Source organism: Bombina bombina, chromosome 7, assembly GCF_027579735.1.
Source record: "Bombina bombina isolate aBomBom1 chromosome 7, aBomBom1.pri, whole genome shotgun sequence".
Taxonomy (NCBI): Eukaryota; Metazoa; Chordata; class Amphibia; order Anura; family Bombinatoridae; genus Bombina; species Bombina bombina.
The window spans coordinates 438,810,425-438,834,845 of record NC_069505.1 but is presented as its reverse complement, the minus strand read 5'-3'; the positions used below and the strand labels follow the sequence as shown (position 1 = coordinate 438,834,845).

The following is a 24,421-nucleotide window of genomic DNA, read 5'->3' as shown; positions in this document are numbered from 1 at the left end:
CCTCTCCTGGTCTGATCTCAGGGATTCCATAGACAGGCCGCCTATGGCGGATACAAGTTCCTCCTGAGGCGCGAACACGAGTGAAGTTGAAGCGCCTACCTCCACTTGCTTGTAATCCTGTGGAGTATCTGCGGTCGGCTTTAGCCTTAGTGTCAGAGTCGCGATCCATAAGGTAAGATCCATCTCCAAGTTCTGAAAGTACTCGTCGATGAGCCGTCGTGTAGACTGCTCCCAAACCTCCATGCTGGTGCTGCGCTCCGGGTGCAGCAGGCAAACTGCCTGCAATCCACCTGCCGCCACTTCCAGAGATATAGAAGGTAGGTGATTGTTTAATCTTGGGCTCTTAGAAGGAGGTAGGATGTAACTCGCAGGCTTCTCAGTTAATTTCAAGCTCTGTTAGGATTAGGTCCGGTAGTCAAGATGGCGATGTGCACTATATGCCGAAGCTGGAAAGACTCAGATCCAGAATGCGTCAGCTAATTAGATGTTTGTCTCCCCAGCGTTTCCACAAAAGTGTCTCTGAACTGCTGTATAGCCAAACTGGGAAAATAAAGTATTATAATATTGTGGAGTTTTTCATATTTTAGCCCAAAAGTCAGGAGCTCTGCTTAGAGACGTCCAGCTTCTTCGGGCGATGGCTCCTCCCTCCTGCTGTTTTTTTTTGAGGGTCCTGGACCCTCTTATAAAAAAGCCTAAGGAGAAAGAAGTGTACTGGGTGTCCAATCAATGTTTTTTTCTATTTTCCTGTTCATATAAATTATCTCAGGGATTCTAAAATCAATGCATTACCTGTAATCTATTGTTCAAAAGGATGCCATATGTCCTCTTTCCTGGTGGTGTTTTGTTTGAGGGTCCTGGACCCTCTTATAAAAAGGCCTAAGGAGAAAGAAGTGTACTGGGTGTCCATCAAATAATTTTTTTGATTCAAATTCCCAGTTGCAACAAATTATCTCCGGGTTTTTAAAATCAATGCTTTACCTGTACTCTATTGTTCAAAAGGATGCCATATGTCCTCTTTCCTGGTGGTGTTTTGTTTGAGGCTCCTGGATCCTCTTATAAAAAGGCCTAAGGAGAAAGAAGTGTACTGGGTGTCCAATCAATGTTTTTTTCTATTTCCCTGTTCATATAAATTATCTCAGGGATTCTGAAATCAATGCCTTACCTGTCATCTATTGTTCAAAAGGATGCCATATGTCCTCTTTCCTGCTGCTGTTTTTGTTGAGGGTCCTGTAGCCTCTTATAAAAAGGCCGAAGGATAAAGAAGTGTAAAAGGCCTAAGGATAAAGAAGTGTACTGGGTGTCCAATCAATGTTTTTTTAGATTTCCCGGTTGCAACAAATTATCTCTGGGTTTCTAAAATCAATGCCTTTCCTGTAATCTATTTTTAAAAAGGATGCCATATGTCCTCTTTCCTGCTGTTGTTTCGGTTGAGGGTCCTGGACCCTCTTATAAAAAGGCCTAAGGATAAAGAAGTGTACTGGGTGTCTAATCAATGTTTTTTTCTATTTCCCAGTTGCCAAAAATTGTCTCTGGGTTTCTAAAATCAATGCCTTTCCTGTAATCTATTTTTCAAAAGGATGCCATATGTCCTCTTTCCTGCTGCTGGTTTTGTTGAGGGTCCTGGAGCCTCTGCTAAAAAGGGCTAAGGAGAAAGAAGTGTACTGGGTGTTTAATCAATGTTTTTTTCGATTTCCCGGTTGCAACAAATGATCTATGGGTTTCTAATATCAATGCCTTTCCTGTAATCTATTGTTCAAAAGGATGCCATATGTCCTCTTTCCTGCTGCTGTTTTTGTTGAGGGTCCTGGACCCTCTTATAAAAAGGCTGAAGGATAAAGAAGTGTAAAAGGCCTAAGGATAAAGAAGTGTACTGGGTGTCCAATCAATGTTTTTTTAGATTTCCCGGTTGCAATAAATTATCTCTGGGTTTCTAAAATCAATGCCTTTCCTGTAATCCATTTTTCAAAAGGATGCCATATGTCCTCTTTCCTGCTGCTGGTTTTGTTGAGGGTCCTGGAGCCTCGGCTAAAAAGGGCTAAGGAGAAAGAAGTGTACTGGGTGTCTAATCAATGTTTTTTTTCGATTTCCCGGTTGCAACAAATGATCTATGGGTTTCTAATATCAATGCCTTTCCTGTAATCTATTGTTCAAAAGGATGCCATATGTCCTCTTTCCTGCTGCTGGTTTTGTTGAGTGTCCGGGACCCTCTTATAAAAAGACCTAAGGATAAAGAAGTGTACTGGGTGTCCAATCAATGTTTTTTTCTATTTCACGTTTCCTAAAAATTATCTCTGGGTTTCTAATATCAATGCCTTTGCTGTAATCTATTGTTCAAAAGGATGCCATATGTCCTCTTTCCTGCTGCTGGTTTTGTTGAGGGTCCGGGAGCCTCTGATAAAAAGGCCTAAGGATAAAGAAGTGTACTGGGTGTCCAATCAATGTTTTTTTTAGATTTCCCGGTTGCAACAAATTATCTCTGGGTTTCTAAAATCAATGCCTTTCCTGTAATCCATTTTTCAAAAGGATGCCATATGTCCTCTTTCCTGCTGCTGGTTTTGTTGAGGGTCCTGGAGACTCTGCTAAAAAGGGCTAAGGAGAAAGAAGTGTACTGGGTGTCTAATCAATGTTTTTTTCGATTTCCCGGTTGCAACAAATTATCTCTGGGTTTCTAAAATCAATGCCTTTCCTGTAATCTATTATTCAAAAGGATGCCATATGTCCTCTTTCATGCTGTTGTTTCGGTTGAGGCTCCGGGACCCTCTTATAAAAAGGCCTAAGGATAAAGAAGTGTACTGGGTGTCCAATCAATGTTTTTTTCTATTTCCCTGTTCATATAAATTATCTCAGGGATTCTAAAATCAATGCCTTAACTGTAATCTATTGTTCAAAAGGATGCCATATGTCCTCTTTCCTTTTTTTTTACGGTATTTTTGTTTATTTTAGAAAATTTAATGCACTTATAGGTTCACTAAGATTATGACTTTGCACACTGCCATTTTCCATGCAGCATTTTGACATGTCGTGTGATATGACTAGAAGAATGGTATGTTTTGAATCTGCTGAGCATAATAATAAAAAAACATTTTTTAATTTAATTTAACTTGAGTTACTAACTGAAGCATGATTTACAATAGGGGTTTGATCTATAAGTAGCAGCATAAAAAAATATACAATCTGCTTCATCAAGGCGGTTAGGCTTAGAAGTGAAGGGGTTAAACTAAGAAAAAAGATAACAAAGAGGCACCAAACATGGCCTAGTACAGCCAGAAGTATAAAATATACAATCCACACATGTGACGATTAAATACTCACAAACGAGCCGCACCCTTTGGTGCTAGTGGAGCAGACTGGAGCCTCTCAGTTGTCCAGCTCACTGGTACACTTCAGGAGTCAGGCTTGGTCCTAGGTAGTGGTTGTTAGCAGATTCTTTTAACTGCAAATTGCAATTGCCACAGCTTGCATAAAATGTGCGTCACCTCTCCAAATCTTAATTTTTAATGCCAATTGAAATTGCCACAGCTTGCACAACAGTAAATAAAATGTGCGTCACCTCTCAAAATCTGATGTCAAATGTTTACAAAAACACTGATAAAGTATTCCTTTAGGGGCGCAAAGAGATGGCTACCGGAACACTCCAGGAACTTCCCAAGAGTTGCTGTCTTGTGTTTCTGGTGATGTTGGAGACATCTGTGTAGTGTACAGGGAAACCAAAAATCCTCTCCATCTCTGTGCACCACAGGACGTCCTCCTTGTCATCCATAAGCACAGGAAATTTCTGGCATTTTCCTTGCTTCAAGAAGTTCAGTTTTTGTGGTGATAGTACAGACTTTACTAAACTTTGATTTCCTACCATACTCAAGACAATCTTGTAGTTCAAGCTTATGACTTGCTGTGGGAAACAGTGGCCTGTCCATACCAGGAAGATTTAGACAGAAGTAACGAGCTCTGCTTGCAGGCGACACATGTTTAGCGTCAATCATCAAAGGGGTTGCGTGCAGAATATGGCAGATGGCCCCTTCTTCACATGTTTGTCCAGAGCCACAACATTTTCAAACAGCCAGAAGAAAGGTCGGTTCTCACCAGCCTTAAGTCGCGCTTCATTTACCAAATGCTGATATTCAAAAAACAGACAAACAGTGCCTTAAAAAAGACATTTGCGATATGGATTCACCAGAGCAAGGTCATTGCAAGTACTTCCCATGATAACAAATTCAAAATGCCACAACTCCGCAATCTTCCCCTTCACATTATATTGTCACACTCCCTTGTACTCCTATGCCCAGCTCCCTGCTCTTGTTTTTGTTGAGGGTCCGGGACCCTCTTATAAAAAGGCCAAAGGATAAAGAAGTGTACTGGGTGTCCAATCAATGTTTTTTTCTATTTCCCATTTGCCAAAAATTATCTCTGGGTTTCTAAAATCAATGATGTACCTGTAATCTATTGTTCAAAAGGATGCCATATGTCCTCTTTCCTGCTGGTGTTTTTGTTGAGGGTCCGGGACCCTCTTATAAAAAGGCCTAAGGAGAAAGAAGTGTACTGGGTGTCCACTCAATGTTTTTTTTCTATTTCCCATTTGCCCAAAATTATCTCTGGGTTTGTAAAATCTTTCTAAAAAGGCCGAAGGAGAACGACATGTACTGTACTGGGTGTCCAATCATGTTTTTGTTTTCAATTTCACGGTTCAAAATTAATATCTCTGTGTAACTAAAATCAATGCCATACCTGTAGTCTATTGTTCAAAAGGATGGCATATGTGGTGTTTCATTCTGTTGTGGCTGTTGAGGGTCGTGGCCGTGGGACAGCGTATAAAACGGCTGAAGGAGAACGACCTGTACTGCCTTGCTGCTCCTTTTAGGCAGGCCAGCTCTTTGCATACATGCCCACAGACTCTGTAATGCATGCCTCTTTTAGGGAGAGGTGCAGCCATAATGCAGGGTCAGAACCTCTGCCTGCAACTGTTATACTCGATTTTGCAAAAGGAAGTAAGCTTAACATGGTTCCCTGCACACACGTATTGTTATTATATTTTGGTGAGGGTAATCATGATGGCCATGTAGACCACCCCCGAGAGGTATGGAAGTAAGGGATGAGATGAAAGTGCTAAGAATAGTACAACTTAAAATAACAGAGTTAGCCATGGGTGTTTGTGCAAGACCGCTTGGCTTTTTTTTTTCTTTGGGTGCGGCTAATCATGCAGGCCATATAGAGCTGCCACCATTCGGTGTTGTATCAGGTATTAAACTTATAAGAACAGAACTACCAAAATACAGCCAATGAAGGGCCTTATGAAGACTGAGCCAAGGTTGGATTGTAGTATTTGGTAAGGCTAATCATGATGGCCATGTAGACCACCACAAGAGTCCTGGAAGTAACAGGGATGAGATGAAATTGCTACAAATAGTACTAATTGAAACAACCGAGTTAGCCATGGGTGTTAATCCAAGACCGCTTGGCTTTTTTTTGGTTTGGGTGCGGCTAATCATGCAGGCTATATAGAGCTGCCACCATTCGGTGTTGTATCAGGCATTAAACTTATAAGAACAGAACTACCAAAATACAGCCAATGAAGGGCCTTATGAAGACTGAGCCAAGGTTGGATTGTAGTATTTGGTAAGGCTAATCATGATGGCCATGTAGACCACCACCGAGAGTCCTGGAAGTAACAGGGATGAGATGAAAGTGCTAAGAATAGTACTACTTTAAACAACCGAGTTAACCATGGGTGTTAATCCAAGACCGCTTGGCTTTTTTTTTGGTTTGGGTGCGGCTAATCATGCAGGCCATACAGTGCTGCCACCATTCAGTGTTGTATCAGTTATTAAAATAATAACAGAACTACCAAAATACAGCCAATGAAGGGCCTTATGAAGACTGAGCCAAGGTTGGATTGTAGTATTTGGTTAGGCTAATCATGATGGCCATGTAGACCACCACCGAGAGTCCTGGACGTAGCAGTGATGAGATGAAATTGCTACGAATAGTACTAATTGAAACAACCGAGTTAGCCATGGGTGTTAATCCAAGACCGCTTGGCTTTTTTTTTGGTTTGGGTGCGGCTAATCATGCAGGCCATATAGAGCTGCCACCATTCTGTGTTGTATCAGGTATTAAACTAATAAGAACAGTACTACCAAAATACAGCCAATGAAGGGCCTATGAAGACTGAGCCAAGGTTGGATTGTAGTATTTGGTAAGGCTAATCATGATGGCCATGTAGACCACCACCGAGAGTCCTGGAAGTAACAGGGATGAGATGAAAGTGCGAAGAAAAGTACTACTTGAAACAACCGAGTTAGCCATGGGTGTTAATCCAAGACCGCTTGGCTTTTTTTTGGTTTGGGTGTGGCTAATCATGCAGGCCATATAGAACTGCCACCATTCGGTGTTGTATCAGGTATTAAACTTATAAGAACAGAACTACCAAAATACAGCCAATGAAGGGCCTTATGAAGACTGAGCCAAGGTTGGATTGTAGTATTTGGTTAGGCTAATCATGATGGCCATGTAGACCACCACCGAGAGTCCTGGAAGTAACAGGGATGAGATGAAAGTGCTAAGAATAGTACTACTTGAAACAACCGAGTTAGCCATGGGTGTTAATCTAAGACCGCTTGGCTTTTTTTTTGGTTTGGGTGCGGCTAATCATGCAGGCCATATAGAGCTGCCATCATTCGGTGTTGTATCAGTTATTAAAATAATAACAGAACTACCAAAATACAGCCAATGAAGGGCCTTATGATGACTGAGCCAAGGTTGGATTGTAGTATTTGGTTAGGCTAATCATGATGGCCATGTAGACCACCACCGAGAGTCCTGGAAGTAACAGGGATGAGATGAAATTGCTACGAATAGTACTAATTGAAACAACCGAGTTAGCCATGGGTGTTAATCCAAGACCGCTTGGCTTTTTTTTGGTTTGGGTGCGGCTAATCATGCAGGCCATATAGAGCTGCCACCATTCTGTGTTGTATCAGGTATTAAACTAATAAGAACAGTACTACCAAAATACAGCCAATGAAGGGCCTATGAAGACTGAGCCAAGATTGGATTGTAGTATTTGGTTAGGCTAATCATGATGGCCATGTAGACCACCCCCAAGAGGCCTGAAAGTAACAGGGATGAAAGTGATAAGAATAGTACTAAATGAAACAACAGAGTTAGCCATGGGTGTTAGTCTAAGACCGCTTGGCTTTTTTTTGGGTTTGGGTGCGGCTAATCATGAAGCCCAGATAGACCTGCCAACATTCGGTGTTGTAACAAGTATTAAACTGCTAAGAACAGTACTACTTAACACAACCTAGTTACCATGGGTCCCAGAGCATATGTTTTGTTATTATATTTTGTAAGGGTAATCATGCAGGTCATATAGACCTCCCCCAATAGGGTGAGTAACAGGTATTGAAATGCTAAGAACAGTACTACTTAACACAAAGTGACCATGGGACCCAGAGCATATGTCTTATTATTATATTTTGTTCAGTTAATCATGCAGGCCATATAGACCTCCCCCGATAGGGTGAGTAACAGGTATTAAAATGCTCAGAACAGTATGACTTAACACAACCTTACCATGGGTCCCAGACCCAGAGCATATGTCTTATTATTATATTTTGTTAGGGTAATCATGCAGGCCATATAGACCTCCCCCAATAGGGTGAGTAACAGGTATTAAAATGCTAAGAACAGTACTACTCAACACAACCTAGTTACCAGGGGTCCCAGACCTCATGTTTTGTTATTATATTTTGTAAGGGTAATCATGCAGGCCATATAGACCTCCACCGATAGGGTGAGTATGAGTAACAGCTATTAAAATGCTAAGGACATTACTAATTAACACAACATAGTTACCATGGGTCCAAGACCCAGAGCAGATGTCTTATTATTATATTTTGTATGGGTAATCATCCAGGCCGTATAGACCTCCACAAATAGGGGGAGTTACAGAGATTAAAGTGCTAAGAATGGTACTACTTAAAACACAACCTAGTTAACATGGGTCCCAGACCGCATGTCTTATTATTATATTTTTTCAGGGTAATCAGGCAGCCCATATAGACCTCAACCAATAGGGGGGGGGTAACAGGGAATAAAGTGCTAAGAAAACTACTAATTAACACAAGCTAGTTACCATGGGTCCAACACCGTGTGTCTTGTTGTTATACTTTGTCAGGGTAATCATGCAGGCCATATAGACCTCCCTTGATAGGGGGAGTAACAGGGATTACAGTTCTAAGAATAGTACTACTTAAACACAACCTAGTTACCATGGGTCCCAGACCAGATGTTTCCTTATTATACTTTGTCAGGCTAATCATGCAGAGCATATAGAGCTCCAACAAAAGGGGGGGTAAGAGGGATTCAAGTGATAAGAAAAGTTTTACTTAACACAACAAAATTACTATGGGTCCCAGACCGCGTGTCTTGTTGTTATACTTTGTCAGGGTAATCAATCATAACTGCAATATAGACCTCCACCAATAGGGGGAGTTACAGGGCTGAAAGTGCTAAGAATAGTACTACTTAACACAACCTAGTTACCATGGGTCCAAGACCGCATGTTTAATTATTATACTTTATAAGGGTAATTATATATCTAACAAATCTATCTATTTCTCTTCTATCGATTCTATCTAACTATCAATCTATGTATATCTATCTATCCTATCTATCGATCTATCTTCTGTCCGGACTGTTTTGAGAGAGCCACTTGTGTTTCTGACAAATTTGAAGTAGGAGGACAGAACAATCATCTTCTTCCATCTCCCGGTTCCAAAAATGAAGGCCATATAGACCTCCCCCGATAGGGGGAGTAACAGGTTGTAGTAAAATGTTAAGAATAGTACTACTTAACACACCACGGGTCACAGACTGCATGTCTTATTGTTATACTCTGTGAGGGAAATTATATATATTTCAAATCGATTTATTTATATATCATATCGATCAAACTATCAAACGTATCGATCAAATGTAGATTACATCTATTGATCAATGTAATTCGTATCTATAAAATGTATATTACATATTTTGGTTGATGTCATTCGTATCTATAAAATGTATATTGCATCTTTGATTCGATAACATTCGTATCTATCAAATGTATATTGCATCCATTGATCGATGTAATTCGTATCTATCAAATGTATATTGCATGTATTGATCTATTTACTGTGTATCGATCATATGTATATTGCATCGATTGAGCTATGTAATCTATGTATCTATCTATCAAATCTATCTATCTCGTGGTTCTACAAGTGGACTGTTTGCGGTTGATTGCGGTGCGTTACACTTGGAGTTTGCTCTGTCACTGTGATGCGGCCGTAACCCTTACACTACCTGATAGATACGACATCATAACTGATGTTTTAAAGCACGTTATTGCAAACAATTTGGGAATGTTAGATGATTTAGGCCCTTTATGGGTTAAAAGCAGACTCTGCATAAACTATGTAATTTTCCAGGGGAGTTTTGCCAGGGATCCCACTCCAGCATGCCACAGTCCAGGTGTTAGTCCCCTTGAAACAACTTTTCCATCACTATTGTAGCCAGAAAGAGTCCTTGTAGGTTTTAAAGTTCGCCTGCCTATTGAAGTCAATGGCGGTTCGCAAACAATACCGGAAGTTCGAGTCCGCCGTTCGCGAACCGAAAATTTTAAGTTCGCGACATCACTAACTATAACACACACTTCCCCCTAGAGCCCTCTCCTCCCTTACTATAACACACACTACCCACTAGAGACCTCTCCTCCCTTACTATAACACACACTACCCCTTAGAGCCCCTCTTCCCTTACTATAACACACACTACCCCCTAAAGCTCCCTCCTCCCTTACTATAACAGACTCTACCCCCTAGAACCCTCTCCTCCCTTACTATAACACACACTACCTCCTAGAGCCCTCTCCTCCCTTACTATAACACACTCTACCCCCTAGAACCCTCTCCTCCCTTACTATAACACACACTACCATCTAGAGCCCTCTCCTCCCTTACTATAACACATACTACCCCCCAGAGCCCTCTCCTCCCTTACTATAACACACATTACCATCTAGAGCCCTCTCCTCCCTTACTATAACACACACTACCCCCTACAGCCCTCTCCTCCCTTACTATAACACACACTACCCCCTAGAGCTCCCTCCTTCCTTACTATAACACACTCTACCCCCTAGAGGTTTCTCCTCCCTTACTATAATACACACTACCCCCTACAGCCCTCTCCTCTCTTACAAAAACAGACATTACCCGCTAGAGCTCCCTCCTCCCTTACTATAACACACACTACCACCTAGAGCCCCATCCTCTCTTACTATAACACACACTAAACCCTAGAACCCCTCCACTCTTACTATAACACACACTACCCCCTAGAGCGCCTCTTCCATTACTATAACACACACTACCCCCTAGAGCCCTCTCCTCCCTTACTATAACACATACTACACCCTAGAGCCCCTCCTCTTTTACTATAACACACACTACCCCTAGAGCCCTCTCCTCCCTTACTATAACACACACTACCCCCTAGAGCCCTCTCCTCCCTTACTATAACACACACTACCCCCTAGAGCCCTCTCTTCCCTTACTATAACACACACTACCCCCTAGAGCCCTTTCCTCCCTTACTATAGCACACACTACCCCCTAGAGCCCTCTCCTCTCTTACTATAACACACACTACCCCCTAGAGCCCTCTCCTTCCTTACTGTAATACACACTACCCCCTAGAGATTTCTCATCCCTTACTATAACACACACTACCCCCTACTGCCCTCTCCTCCCTTACTATAACACACTCTACCCGTATAGCGCCTCCTCCCTTACTATAACACACACTACCCCCTAGAGCCCTCTCCTCAATCACTATAACACACACTACCCCCTAGAGCTTTCTCCTCCCTTACTATAACACACACTACCCCCTAGAGCCCTCTCTTCCCTTACTATAACACACACTACCCCCTACAGCCCTCTCTTCCCATACTATAACACGCTTTACCCCCTAGAGCCCTCTCCTCCCTTACTATAACACACACTACCCCCTAGAGGTTTCTCCTCCCTTACTATAATACACACTACCCCCTACAGCCCTCTCCTCTCTTACAAAAACAGACATTACCCCCTAGAGCTCCCTCCTCCCTTACTATAACACATACTACCCCCCAGAGCCCTCTCCTCCCTTACTATAACACACATTACCATCTAGAGCCCTCTCCTCCCTTACTATAACACACACTACCCCTAGAGCGCTCTCCTCCCTTACTATAACACACACTACCCCTTGAGCCCTCTCCTTCCTTACTATAACACACACTACCCCTTAGAGCCCCTCTTCCCTTACTATAACACACACTACCCCCTAAAGCTCCCTCCTCCCTTACTATAACACACACTACCCCATAGAGCCCTCTCCTCCCTTACTATAACACACACTACCCCCTAGAGCCCTCTCCTCCTTTACTATAACACACACTGCCCCCTAGAGCCCTCTCCTCCCTTACTATAACACACACTCCCTTCTACAGCCCTTTCCTTCCTTATTATAACACTCACTACCCCTTAGAGCCCCTCTTCCCTTACTATAACACACACTACCCCCTAAAGCTCCCTCCTCCCTTACTATAACAGACTCTACCCCCTAGAACCCTCTCCTCCCTTACTATAACACACACTACCTCCTAGAGCCCTCTCCTTCCTTACTATAACACACTCTACCCCCTAGAACCCTCTCCTCCCTTACTATAACACACACTACCCTCTAGAGCCCTCTCCTCCCTTACTATAACACATACTACCCCCCAGAGCCCTCTCCTCCCTTACTATAACACACATTACCATCTAGAGCCCTCTCCTCCCTTACTATAACACACACTACCCCTAGAGCGCTCTCCTCCCTTACTATAACACACACTACCCCTTGAGCCCTCTCCTTCCTTACTATAACACACACTACCCCTTAGAGCCCCTCTTCCCTTACTATAACACACACTACCCCCTAAAGCTCCCTCCTCCCTTACTATAACACACACTACCCCATAGAGCCCTCTCCTTCCTTACTATAACACACACTACCCCCTAGAGCCCTCTCCTCCTTTACTATAACACACACTGCCCCCTAGAGCCCTCTCCTCCCTTACTATAACACACACTCCCTTCTACAGCCCTTTCCTTCCTTATTATAACACTCACTACCCCCTAGAGCCCTCTCCTCCCTTACTATAACACACACTACCCCCTAGAGCCCTCTCCTCCCTTACTATAACACTCACTACCCCCTAGAGCCCTCTCCTCCTTTACTATAACACACACTACCCTCAGAGCCCTCTCCTCCCTTACTATAACACACCCTGCCTCCTAGAGCCCTCTCCTCCCTTACTATAACCCACACTGCCTCCTAGAGCCCTCTCCTTCCTTACTATAACACACACTACCCCCTTGAGCCCTCTCCTCGCTTACTATAACACACACTATCCCCTAGAGCCCTCTCCTCCCTTACTATAACACAAACTACCCCCTAGAGCTCCCTCCTCCCTTACTATAACACACACTACCCCCTAGAGACCTCTCCTCCCTTACTATAACACACACTACCCTCTAGAGCCCTCTCCTCCCTTACTATAACACACACTACCCCCTAGAGCTCCCTCCTCCCTTACTATAAAACACACTACACCTTACAGCCCTCTCCTCCCTTACTATAACACACATTACCCCCTAAAGCCCTCTCCTCCCTTACTACTATAACACACACTACCCCCTAGAGCTCCCTCTTCCCTTACTATAACACACACTACCACTAGAGCCCTCTCCTACCTTACTGTAATACACACTACCCCCTAGATCCCCTCCTCTCTTACTATAACACACAATGCCCCCTAGAGCCCTCTCCTCCCTTACTTTAACACACACTATGCCCTAGAGCCCCTCCTCTCTTACTATAACACACACTACCCCCTAGAGCCCTCTCTTCCCTTACTATAACACACACTACACCCTAGAGCCCTCTTCTCCCTTACTATAACACACACTACCCCCTAGAGCCCTCTCATCCCTTACTATAACACACACTACCCCCTAGAGCCCCCTCTTCCCTTACTATAACACACACTACCCCCTAGAGCTACCTCCTCCCTTACTATAACACACACTACCCCCTACAGCCCTCTCCTCCCTTACTATAACACACACTACCCCCTAGAGCCCTCTCTTCCCTTACTATAACACACACTACACCCTAGAGCCCTCTTCTCCCTTACTATAGCACACACTACCCCCTAGAGCCCTCTCATCCCTTACTATAACACACACTACCCCCTAGAGCCCCCTCTTCCCTTACTATAACACACACTACCCCCTAGAGCTACCTCCTCCCTTGCTATAACACACACTACCCCCTACAGCCCTCTCCTCCCTTACTATAACACACACTACCCCCTAGAGCCCTTTCTTCCATTACTATAACACATACTACCCTCTAGAGCCCTCTACTACCTTACTATAACACACACTACCCCCTAGAGCCCTCTTCTCCCTTACTATAACACACACTACCCCCTAGAGCCCTCTCCTCCCTTACTATAACACACACTACCCCCTAGAGCCCTCTCCTCCCTTACTATAACACACACTACCCCCTAGAGCCCTCTCCTCCCTTACTATAACACACACTACCCCCTAGAGTCCCCTCCTCCCTTACTATAACACACACTACCCCCTAGAGCCCCCTCCTCCCTTACTATAACACACACTACCCCCTAGAGCCCTCTCCTCCCTTACTATAACACACACTACCCCCTAGAGCCCTCTCCTCCCTTACAATAACACACACTACCCCCTACAGCCCTCTCCTCCCTTACTATAACACACACTACCCCCTAGAGCTCCCTCCTTCCTTACTAGAACACACTCTACCCCCTAGAGGTTTCTCCTCCCTTACTATAATACACACTACCCCCTACAGCCCTCTCCTCTCTTACAAAAACAGACATTACCCGCTAGAGCTCCCTCCTCCCTTACTATAACACACACTACCACCTAGAGCCCCATCCTCTCTTACTATAACACACACTAAACCCTAGAACCCCTCCACTCTTACTATAACACACACTACCCCCTAGAGCGCCTCTTCCATTACTATAACACACACTACCCCCTAGAGCCCTCTCCTCCCTTACTATAACACATACTACACCCTAGAGCCCCTCCTCTTTTACTATAACACACACTACCCCTAGAGCCCTCTCCTCCCTTACTATAACACACACTACCCCCTAGAGCCCTCTCCTCCCTTACTATAACACACACTACCCCCTAGAGCCCTCTCTTCCCTTACTATAACACACACTACCCCCTAGAGCCCTTTCCTCCCTTACTATAGCACACACTACCCCCTAGAGCCCTCTCCTCTCTTACTATAACACACACTACCCCCTAGAGCCCTCTCCTTCCTTACTGTAATACACACTACCCCCTAGAGATTTCTCATCCCTTACTATAACACACACTACCCCCTACTGCCCTCTCCTCCCTTACTATAACACACTCTACCCGTATAGCGCCTCCTCCCTTACTATAACACACACTACCCCCTAGAGCCCTCTCCTCAATCACTATAACACACACTACCCCCTAGAGCTTTCTCCTCCCTTACTATAACACACACTACCCCCTAGAGCCCTCTCTTCCCTTACTATAACACACACTACCCCCTACAGCCCTCTCTTCCCATACTATAATACACTTTACCCCCTAGAGCCCTCTCCTCCCTTACTATAACACACACTACCCCCTAGAGGTTTCTCCTCCCTTACTATAATACACACTACCCCCTACAGCCCTCTCCTCTCTTACAAAAACAGACATTACCCCCTAGAGCTCCCTCCTCCCTTACTATAACACACACTACCACCTAGAGCCCCATCCTCTCTTACTATAACACACACTAAACCCTAGAACCCCTCCACTCTTACTATAACACACACTACCCCCTAGAGCGCCTCTTCCATTACTATAACACATACTACACCCTAGAGCTCCTCTTCTTTTACTATAACACACACTACCCCTAGAGCCCTCTCCTCCCTTACTATAACACACACTACCCCCTAGAGCCCTCTCCTCCCTTACTATAACACACACTGCCCCCTAGAGCCCTCTCTTCCCTTACTATAACACACACTACCCCCTAGAGCCCTTTCCTCCCTTACTATAGCACACACTACCCCCTAGAGCCCTTCCTCTCTTAGTATAACACACACTACCCCCTAGAGCCCTCTCCTTCCTTACTGTAATACACACTACCGCCTAGAGATTTCTCCTCCCTTACTATAACACACACTACCCCCTACTGCCCTCTCCTCCCTTACTATAACACACTCTACCCCTATAGCACCTCCTCCCTTACTATAACACAAACTACTCCCTAGAGCCCTCTCCTCAATCACTATAACACACACTACCCCCTAGAGCTTTCTCCTCCCTTACTATAACACACACTACCCCCTACTGCCCTCTCCTCCCTTACAATAACACACACTACCCCCTAGTGGTTCCTCCTCCCTTACTTTAACACACACTACCCCCTAGAGCCCTCTCTTCCCTTACTATAACACACACTACCCCCTACAGCCCTCTCTTCCCATACTATAACACACTTTACCCCCTAGAGCCCTCTCCTCCCTTATTATAACACACACTACCCCCTAGAGCCCTCTCCTCCCTTACTATAACACACACTACCCCCTAGAGCCCTCTCCTCCCTTACTATAATGCACACTACCCCCTAGAGCCCTCTCCTCAATTACTATAACACACACTACCTCCTAGAGCCCCTTCTCCCTTACTATAACACACACTACCTCCTACAGCCCTCTCCTCCCTTACTATAACACACAGTACCCACTAGAGCCCTCTCCTTCCTTACTTTAACCTACACTACCTCCTAGAGCCCTCTCCTCCCTTACTATAACAAACACTACCCAACTGGAGCTCCTCACCTCCCTTACTATAACACACAACTACCCCCTAGAGCCCTCTCCTCCCTTACTATAACACACACTACCCCCTAGAGCCATCTCCTCCCTTACTATAACACACACTACCCCCTAAAGCTCTCTCCTTCCTTACTATAACACACACTACCCCCTAGATCCCTTCCCTTACTATAACACACACTACCCCCTAGAGCCCTCTCCTCCCTTACTATAACACACACTACCCCCTGCAGCCCTCTCACCCTTTACTATAACACACACTACCCCACTAGAGCTCCCACCTCCCTTCCTAAAACAAACTCTAGCAGTGCTTGAGACTCATTTTGGATCATTACACCTGAGCAGACAGTTTTGAATATCAGCGCCTATAACACAAACTACCCTGCCTTGAACTCCATTTTCTATCTGATTATATCACTATTACCTCTCTCATTTGAACACACAGACTACTCTCCCATAAGCCCCTGATATGCATAACACACATCAACATATCTTGTGCTCATTCTTTACTCACTATTGCACAAATGACCAATCTGGAAACCAGTGCCCTCTCTATAACACACACTCCTTCTCTTGAACCCTTTCAATCTCTCTATAATGATCTTTATATTCTGTTCTGTGATCTTCTGTGTTTCTTTACTTGCCAGGCAAAAGATGACAAAGAGAGCAGTTTTAATAAGAAGAATCTTGTATTTACTTCTATGGACTTATTTACAGCTGGCATAGAAACCACCAGCACCACCCTGCGATGGGCTTTGCTCTACATGTTACTGTATCCAGAAGTCCAGCGTACGTATGTGGAGGCACTGCTGAGATTTTATATTTATAGGCCGGAACTTGGTTCTGGAATTAAAACTAAAGCCTAGAAACCATTACTAGCCTATGATAAGTCTGACTAGTAGCAATAACAAACAGAAGAGGCAAATTCAGTACTCAATTTCTTTATCATTACCCAGGAAAAGTTCAGGAAGAAATTGACCAGGTGATTGGACGAAATAGGAGACCTACAATGATGGATGTGTTGAGTATGCCATACACCAACGCCGTGATCCATGAAGTCCAGCGATGTGGAGATATTGTGCCTTTGGCACTACCACATAAGGCATACCGAGACACCCAGATACAAGGACTATTCATCCCCAAGGTACTGAACACAACCAAATAAAGTGTAGAAATCTGTAGCCTCTAAATTGTCTTATGTATTCTAGATACAGTATAATTTATACCAACATACCTTGGTAATAAGCACAGAGGGTCTCTCATTTGGAAGTGATGGTATTATTGTATGTCCATGATAATATGCATTTAAAGCCAGTATTCTTAATACACAGAGCAGGTCTTGGACTGCCAGGGTAAAACAGACTAAGGGGGTATTACAGAGTGAGGGGGTGCTACAGACTGAGGGTTTAATACAGATTGAGGGGGTAATACAGACTGATGGGGTAAATGACTGAGGGCATAATACAGACTGTGAGGGTAATACAGACTGGGGGGGTAATACAGAGAAAGGTGTAATACAGACTGAGGGGTAAAATATAGACAGTGTGCTGTACCTATCAGTACTACACTTGGCTACTTATTTGGGGTCATAAGTAATAAAGGACATATATAATCACTATACCAGTTATTTAGACATATTTAGTGAGATGGGCACATCTGGTGCTGATTGATTGTAACTGACTGTACATAACAATTGGCTAATATATTTAGTGAGATTAATCAGCACCTGGTGATGATTAATGGGAAATGGTTGTACTTTTACAATTGGCTAATATATTTAGTGAGATGGGCATACCTGGTGCTCATTGGTTGGAACTGACTGTACAGTACAATTGGCTGATATATTTAGTAAGATGGACACACCTGGTGCTGATTGGTTGGAACCGACTGTACAGTACAATTGGCTGATATATTTAGTGAGATGCACACATGTGGTGCTGATTAATGGGATATGGCTATACAGTACCTTTGGCTGATATATTTAGTGAGATGGGAACAACTGGTGCTTTTAGGTTGGAACTGACTGTACAGTACAATAGGCTGATATATTTAGTGAGATGGGCACATCTGGTGCTGATTGGTTGGAACTGACTGTACAGTACAATTGGCTGATATATTTAGTGAGATGGGCACATCTGGTGCTGATTGGTTGGAACTGACTGTACAGTACAATTGGCTGATATATTTAGTGAGATTCACCTGGTGCTGATTGGTTGGAACTAACTGTACAGTACAATTGGCTGATATATTTAGTGAGATGGGCACGCCTGGTGCTGATTAATGGGATATGGCTGTAGAGTACTGTGACGAACCAAAGTTATACAACCCTGCGCCAGTCACTTATTTGGCACAGAAAGGGTTTTCAGCCCCCTTTTCTGTCACCTATAGGTCACAATCTAGCCACACCAGGCAAGCTTGTGATTCAGTTTAGTGGGTGCAAGAGTTAATTCGCACTCCCTTAATCTGTACTAGACGTAAGAGAAATGCCCAACACTCCCTTTTTAATGCCACCCACAATAAACTATAAATCCTATAGCTCAAATGCTGCCACCACTTAAAATTTATTAATGGGAAAATCTTAAGGAAAACCCCAGACTTTACACATTAACTCTAGAAATGCAACGGCAGAAAATAACCTAAAATTATACAGTTCTAATATTCCAGTCTCTTTCAGTAACGTGGTTCAATTATTAGACAAAGGCCAAACTTAATAAAGGAATTATTTATTATGCCAAAAATATTATGCACAATGCATTATTAATAAAAAGTTGTTACAAATAAAATTACACACGCAAACAGTATTTTAAAATAAAAAGGAGAAAGACAGAATTGAATACTTTCCTAGTCTTCAAGATATGCGCCAGGGGCTGGCATAAAAATGATGGCTCCTTACTTCTGTACAGCAGCTCCCCTTGTAAGAATGACAATCTTATTGTTAAAAAATAAGATTCTTAAACCCTACTTTTCAGAGATCAGGTTGCTTAACCACACCCTCCTGGGCGGGCTAAGAAACCCCCCTGTCTTTACAACCTTCAATAGACTAATTTCTTGCCTGAATTTATACAACCCATTATCATTCCTGCTAGGTAAGAAATTTCTATATTTACATATTTAGAACTTCTTAGTTTTATTGGGAGAACCGGTTTGATATCAAATATGCCATAGGTTGTCATATTTACCTGCCTTTAGGTTATAACAGCTTTAACCCACATATGTACATAATATACCAATGTCCTGTCAGTGACCTAGTCAGTTTTTGTAATGAAGAGCCTGTTTTGCATCAGGCATTCTATTCACAGCTTAAGCCATAAACTTTATCCTGTGTATCTCTGTGACTAAGAGTTTCAGTGACTTTATGACCCAATGCATACACACTAACATTTGGTGGCTATTTAGGGGGTTCTGGCACTTCAAAGAAAATACAAACACAATTCTTCTTGAAAACAAATAACTGTTTTGAGTGCAAGCTACACAAAGTTAACTCCTTAGCAGCTGAATCCTGAGATATTTGTGACACCTCCCCCAATAAGAGACGCAAAAGGGGGTGGCTACGAGCCACTCCCGATGCGTATCAAAAGGAGCTTCCCCTTGTGGTGAGAACACCGTTGCCAGACAGATGGCACCTAGCAGTTTTGGCAGCAGGATGCCCTCCTTTTAAAAGTGACACACTAGTTGCTCTACCCAACCGATTGAATATATTGCAGGGCCTCTCCCATGCAGCCTCTAGTTTGTTCTGTCTCATGGGCGTGAGTACAAGAACATTATGGACCATCTCACACACTCCCTTTCTGGCAGTAAACTCCTGCAACTGTTTTTGTGCGAATATGGCATCTCTGGGTTTTGCAGGTACCTCCCCCAATAAGGTTTGCATCTTATCCATGAATAGCACATCATCCCCTGTTACAGAGGTGCCTGTGAAACCTAGTGTCTTGCTACCTATGGTGTGCTCTCTAAACATATTGTGTGCTGTCAGTTGCTGCTTAACTACCATAGGCTCTTGCCCTCCCACTGGAATAGAATTCCTGTACTCCTGCACTCTGTTATGGTTGGTAGGGGGTTGACTAACTGCCCCCCTCCTCCTCACTGTGCGTTCTAACTGCTGAACCTGCTGAGGACACTGATGCTGCACATCTATCAGTGTATTTGCTGAATGGCACTGTGGGGCTGTGTAAATACACTTCTCTGTACTCCTCCCCCCTGTGCCTGCAGTCTGTGTCAGTCTCTGTCCCCTAGCCTGTGCAGTCTGTTTATAGGTCACAGCTGAGGTTACTGGGGTCTCTGTCACCCACAATCTTTCACTCTCACTCTGGGGGTCCCTCAAAGAGTATCCTGTACCCTCCTCCCCCACACAGTCTGAAATCTGTGGCTTTGCTGCTTCTGTCATAGAGTGGGCAAGTTTGCCCCCCTGCTCTTTCTCACAGTCAGTCTGCCACTTTGCATAATCATACAGAATCTGGTATCCTTTTGACACTGGTGCAGACAAGCACACATCTTCCTTCTGCCATTTATCCCAACTATTGTGTCTTTTCACAGGGTACGGAATTGTCCCTGGCAGAGACTGGCACACATCATCCAGCGGCCCAGTCACCCAGTCATTCTCTCCCCCGTCAATCTCACCTCCTTCCCTAGAATCCACTGATTCAATCACAGGCAGACACGCACCCCTCATCTGCCTTCTCTCACAAACAGCTTCTCCCTGTACAGGTAAACTCAGTTCAGGCACAGACAGACCCACACAGTCTATCTGCCTTTCTCCCCCATCAGTCTCACCCTGAAAAGCTAATGGTAATTTTGCCGATACTGCTGGTTTAAGTACAGGAAGACACACACCGTCTGTCTGTCGTTCTCCCCAGTCAGCATCTCCTCGTACAGCTTCACCTCTCAGCACAGACACCCCCAGTTCAGGCACAGCCCTGCGCATACATGCACTCTGTCCTCCCTCCTGGTCATAATGTCTCTGAGCATTTTTACACACAGCCCTTTCCACATAAGGGTCTGCAACTAATGTCACTAGGTCACATGTAGCATTGTCAGGCACATAGAGAGATAACAATCTACCCAAATCAGTACCCAGTAAAACATCATTAGGAATATTTTCAGATACCCCCACATTTCTTAAACCTCTCCCCACTCCCCAATCAAGATATACACGTGCCATAGGCACTGCAAGTTTCATTCCCCCAATCCCTTTAACTGCTAGAGTCTTTCCAGGGATAATGTTCTCAGAGTTCACTAGCTTTGGATGCACCATAGTCACTTCTGCACCTGTGTCCCTTAGCCCTAGGGTTACCTTATCTCCAACAGTCACAGGTTGCAAGTTCTCATGGTTGTTTTCCTCTGGACAGGTAACAAACAAAACAGATGCTGGTACTTCTGAGGGATTACTCCCTCCAGCTGATTGCCCTAAGTTAATCCTCTCTGGGCAAGTGGAGCTGATGTGGCCCACTTGGTTGCAAACAAAACATCTGCGGGTATCCCCCTGCCCAGATGCAGCACTCGCCCCTCCTTTCCCAGAGGGAGCAGACACACTGGATAAAGGCACAGCAGGTTTTGTGAAGGGGGGGTCGTGCAGCAGCTCCTTTACAGGTGGATCCCCCCTTAGAAAAGGATTTCCTCCCATTCTCTGGAGACCTGTTAACTGTGTAAAAATCAGCCAGCTCGCCAGCTTCCAATGCTGTTATGGGCTTCTGATCTAAAACCCATTCTTGAACTCCGTCTGGGCACAGCTGCATAAATTGCTCTTTCACAATCAAATCTTCCAGCTCCTCCATAGTGGCAACTTTTAATCCTCTGACCCACTGTTTAAAGGCTGTCCTCAAGTTCCCAACAGCTGTAATATAGCTCTCTGACAAACCTTTCTGCAGAGAACGGAATTTCTTTCGGTAAACTTCAGGAGTAAGATTGTATCTCCTCTGCAGTGCAGCTTTAATGGAATCATAGTCCTGATCAAACTCTGGGGGTAGTTCAGCAAACGCCTCCAGTGCAGGACCTTTCAGGCCAGGGGTAAGGTACTTGGCCCACTGCTCCCTTGGCAACTGGAACTGTCTGCAAACTTTCTCAAAGCTACGCAGGAATACATCCACATCTCCATCTTTCTCCAGGGTGGGAAAATTCTCTGCACGCACTCTGGGAGCAGGGGGGGTCTCTAGGTTCACTAACAACAGGTGAGACCATCCCTCTCTCCAACCGTGCAAGCTGTAGTTGATACTCTCTCTCCTCCTGTCATTCAGCAGCCTGTCTTTCAGCTGCCAGAGCCTCTCTCTCAGCTGCCAGAGACGCCTGTCTCTCAGCCACAGCAGCCTGTCTTTCATAAAACTTTGTAATCAGTTCCATGCGCAAACTTGCATCCACTGAGCCCATATGTTTAAGAACAGTTTGCAAATAACAGGCCAATGGATCCCCAGATCCTGATGAATCACCGCCCACAGCTGCAGACATCTCTCCTGAGACTTCAACTGGTGTGATATGGCTGTTATCATATTCAACAAGAGCTTGTATTAGTAAATCTTTGTTCTTTGAACGTATTGGAATATCCCGCTCCTGGCATAGGAGTATAAGTGCCTCTCTAGATCGCTGCTCATATGCCTCCATAGCAAAAATAAAATAGAAAAGGAAAACAGAGAATAGGGAAGGGGACTGTTTGCAATGTGTGACTATATAATGCACTGAGTTTTAGCCTTTGGAAATTGTAAGAAACAATTTCTTTTAGTACCGGGATTTTCACACTAGCAAATCCACAAGCACTAAAATCTAATAATAATAAAAATTATCTACACCGCTGCCCACCAATTTGTGACGAACCAAAGTTATCCAACCCTGCGCCAGTCACTTATTTGGCACAGAAAGGGTTTTCAGCCCCCTTTTCTGTCACCTATAGGTCACAATCTAGCCACACCAGGCAAGCTTGTGATTCAGTTTAGTGGGTGCAAGAGTTAATTCGCACTCCCTTAATCTGTACTAGACGTAAGAGAAATGCCCAACACTCCCTTTTTAATGCCACCCACAATAAACTATAAATCCTATAGCTCAAATGCTGCCACCACTTAAAATTTATTAATGGGAAAATCTTAAGGAAAACCCCAGACTTTACACATTAACTCTAGAAATACAATTTAGCAGAAAATAACCTAAAATTATACAGTTCTAATATTCCAGTCTCTTTCAGTAACATGGTTCAATTATTAGACAAAGGCCAAACTTAATAAAGGAATTATTTATTATGCCAAAAATATTATGCACAATGCATTATTAATAAAAAGTTGTTACAAATAAAATTACACACGCAAACAGTATTTTAAAATAAAAAGGAGAAAGACAGAATTGAATACTTTCCTAGTCTTCAAGATATGCGCCAGGGGCTGGCATGAAAATGATGGCTCCTTACTTCTGTACAGAAGCTCCCCTTGTAAGAATGACAATCTTATTGTTAAAAAATAAGATTCTTAAACCCTACTTTTCAGAGATCAGGTTGCTTAACCACACCCTCCTGGGCGGGCTAAGAAACCCCCCTGTCTTTACAACCTTCAATAGACTAATTTCTTGCCTGAATTTATACAACCCATTATCATTCCTGCTAGGTAAGAAATTTCTATATTTACATATTTAGAACTTCTTAGTTTTATTGGGAGAACCGGTTTGATATCAAATATGCCATAGGTTGTCATATTTACCTGCCTTTAGGTTATAACAGCTTTAACCCACATATGTACATAATATACCAATGTCCTGTCAGTGACCTGGTCAGTTTTTGTAATGAAGAGCCTGTTTTGCATCAGGCATTCTATTCACAGCTTAAGCCATAAACTTTATCCTGTGTATCTCTGTGACTAAGAGTTTCAGTGACTTTATGACCCAATGCATACACACTAACATTTGGTGGCTATTTAGGGGGTTCTGGCACTTCAAAGAAAATACAAACACAATTCTTCTTGAAAACAAATAACTGTTTTGAGTGCAAGCTACACAAAGTTAACTCCTTAGCAGCTGAATCCTCAGATATTTGTGACAAGTACCTTTGGCTGATATATTTAGTGAGATGGGCACACCTGGTGCTGATTGGTTGGAACTGACTGTACAGTACAATTGGCGAATATATTTAGTTAGATGGGCACACCTGGTGCTGATTGGTTGGAACTGACTGTACAGTACAATTGGCTGATATATTTAGTGAGATGGGCACACCTGGTGCTGATTGGTTGGAACTGACTGTACAGTACAATTGGCTGATATATTTAGTGAGATGGGCACAGTTGGTGCTGATTGGTTGGAACTAACTGTACAGTACAATTGGCTGATATATTTATTGAGATGGGCACAACAGGTGCTGATTGGTTGGAACTGACTGTACAGTACAATTGGCTGATATATTTAATAAGATGGGCACACCTGGTGCTGATTGGTTGGAACTGATTGTACAGTACA

General features: G+C 43.7%; 1 protein-coding gene across 2 annotated transcripts in view; it reads left to right on the top strand.

Annotated features, from left to right (window-relative positions):
* LOC128666646 (cytochrome P450 2D6) overlaps positions 1-24,421 on the top strand; it is a 194,011-nt gene that overhangs the window by 77,847 nt on the left and 91,743 nt on the right. For both annotated transcript variants that reach the window (XR_008403259.1, XM_053721353.1), the window contains exons 6-7: positions 16,648-16,789; positions 16,957-17,144. Coding sequence is in view for 1 of the 2 variants with exons in the window: in XM_053721353.1 (XP_053577328.1) it covers positions 16,648-16,789; positions 16,957-17,144 (330 nt within the window). In the remaining variant the exon portion in view is untranslated. The remainder of the gene's footprint in view (positions 1-16,647; positions 16,790-16,956; positions 17,145-24,421) is intronic.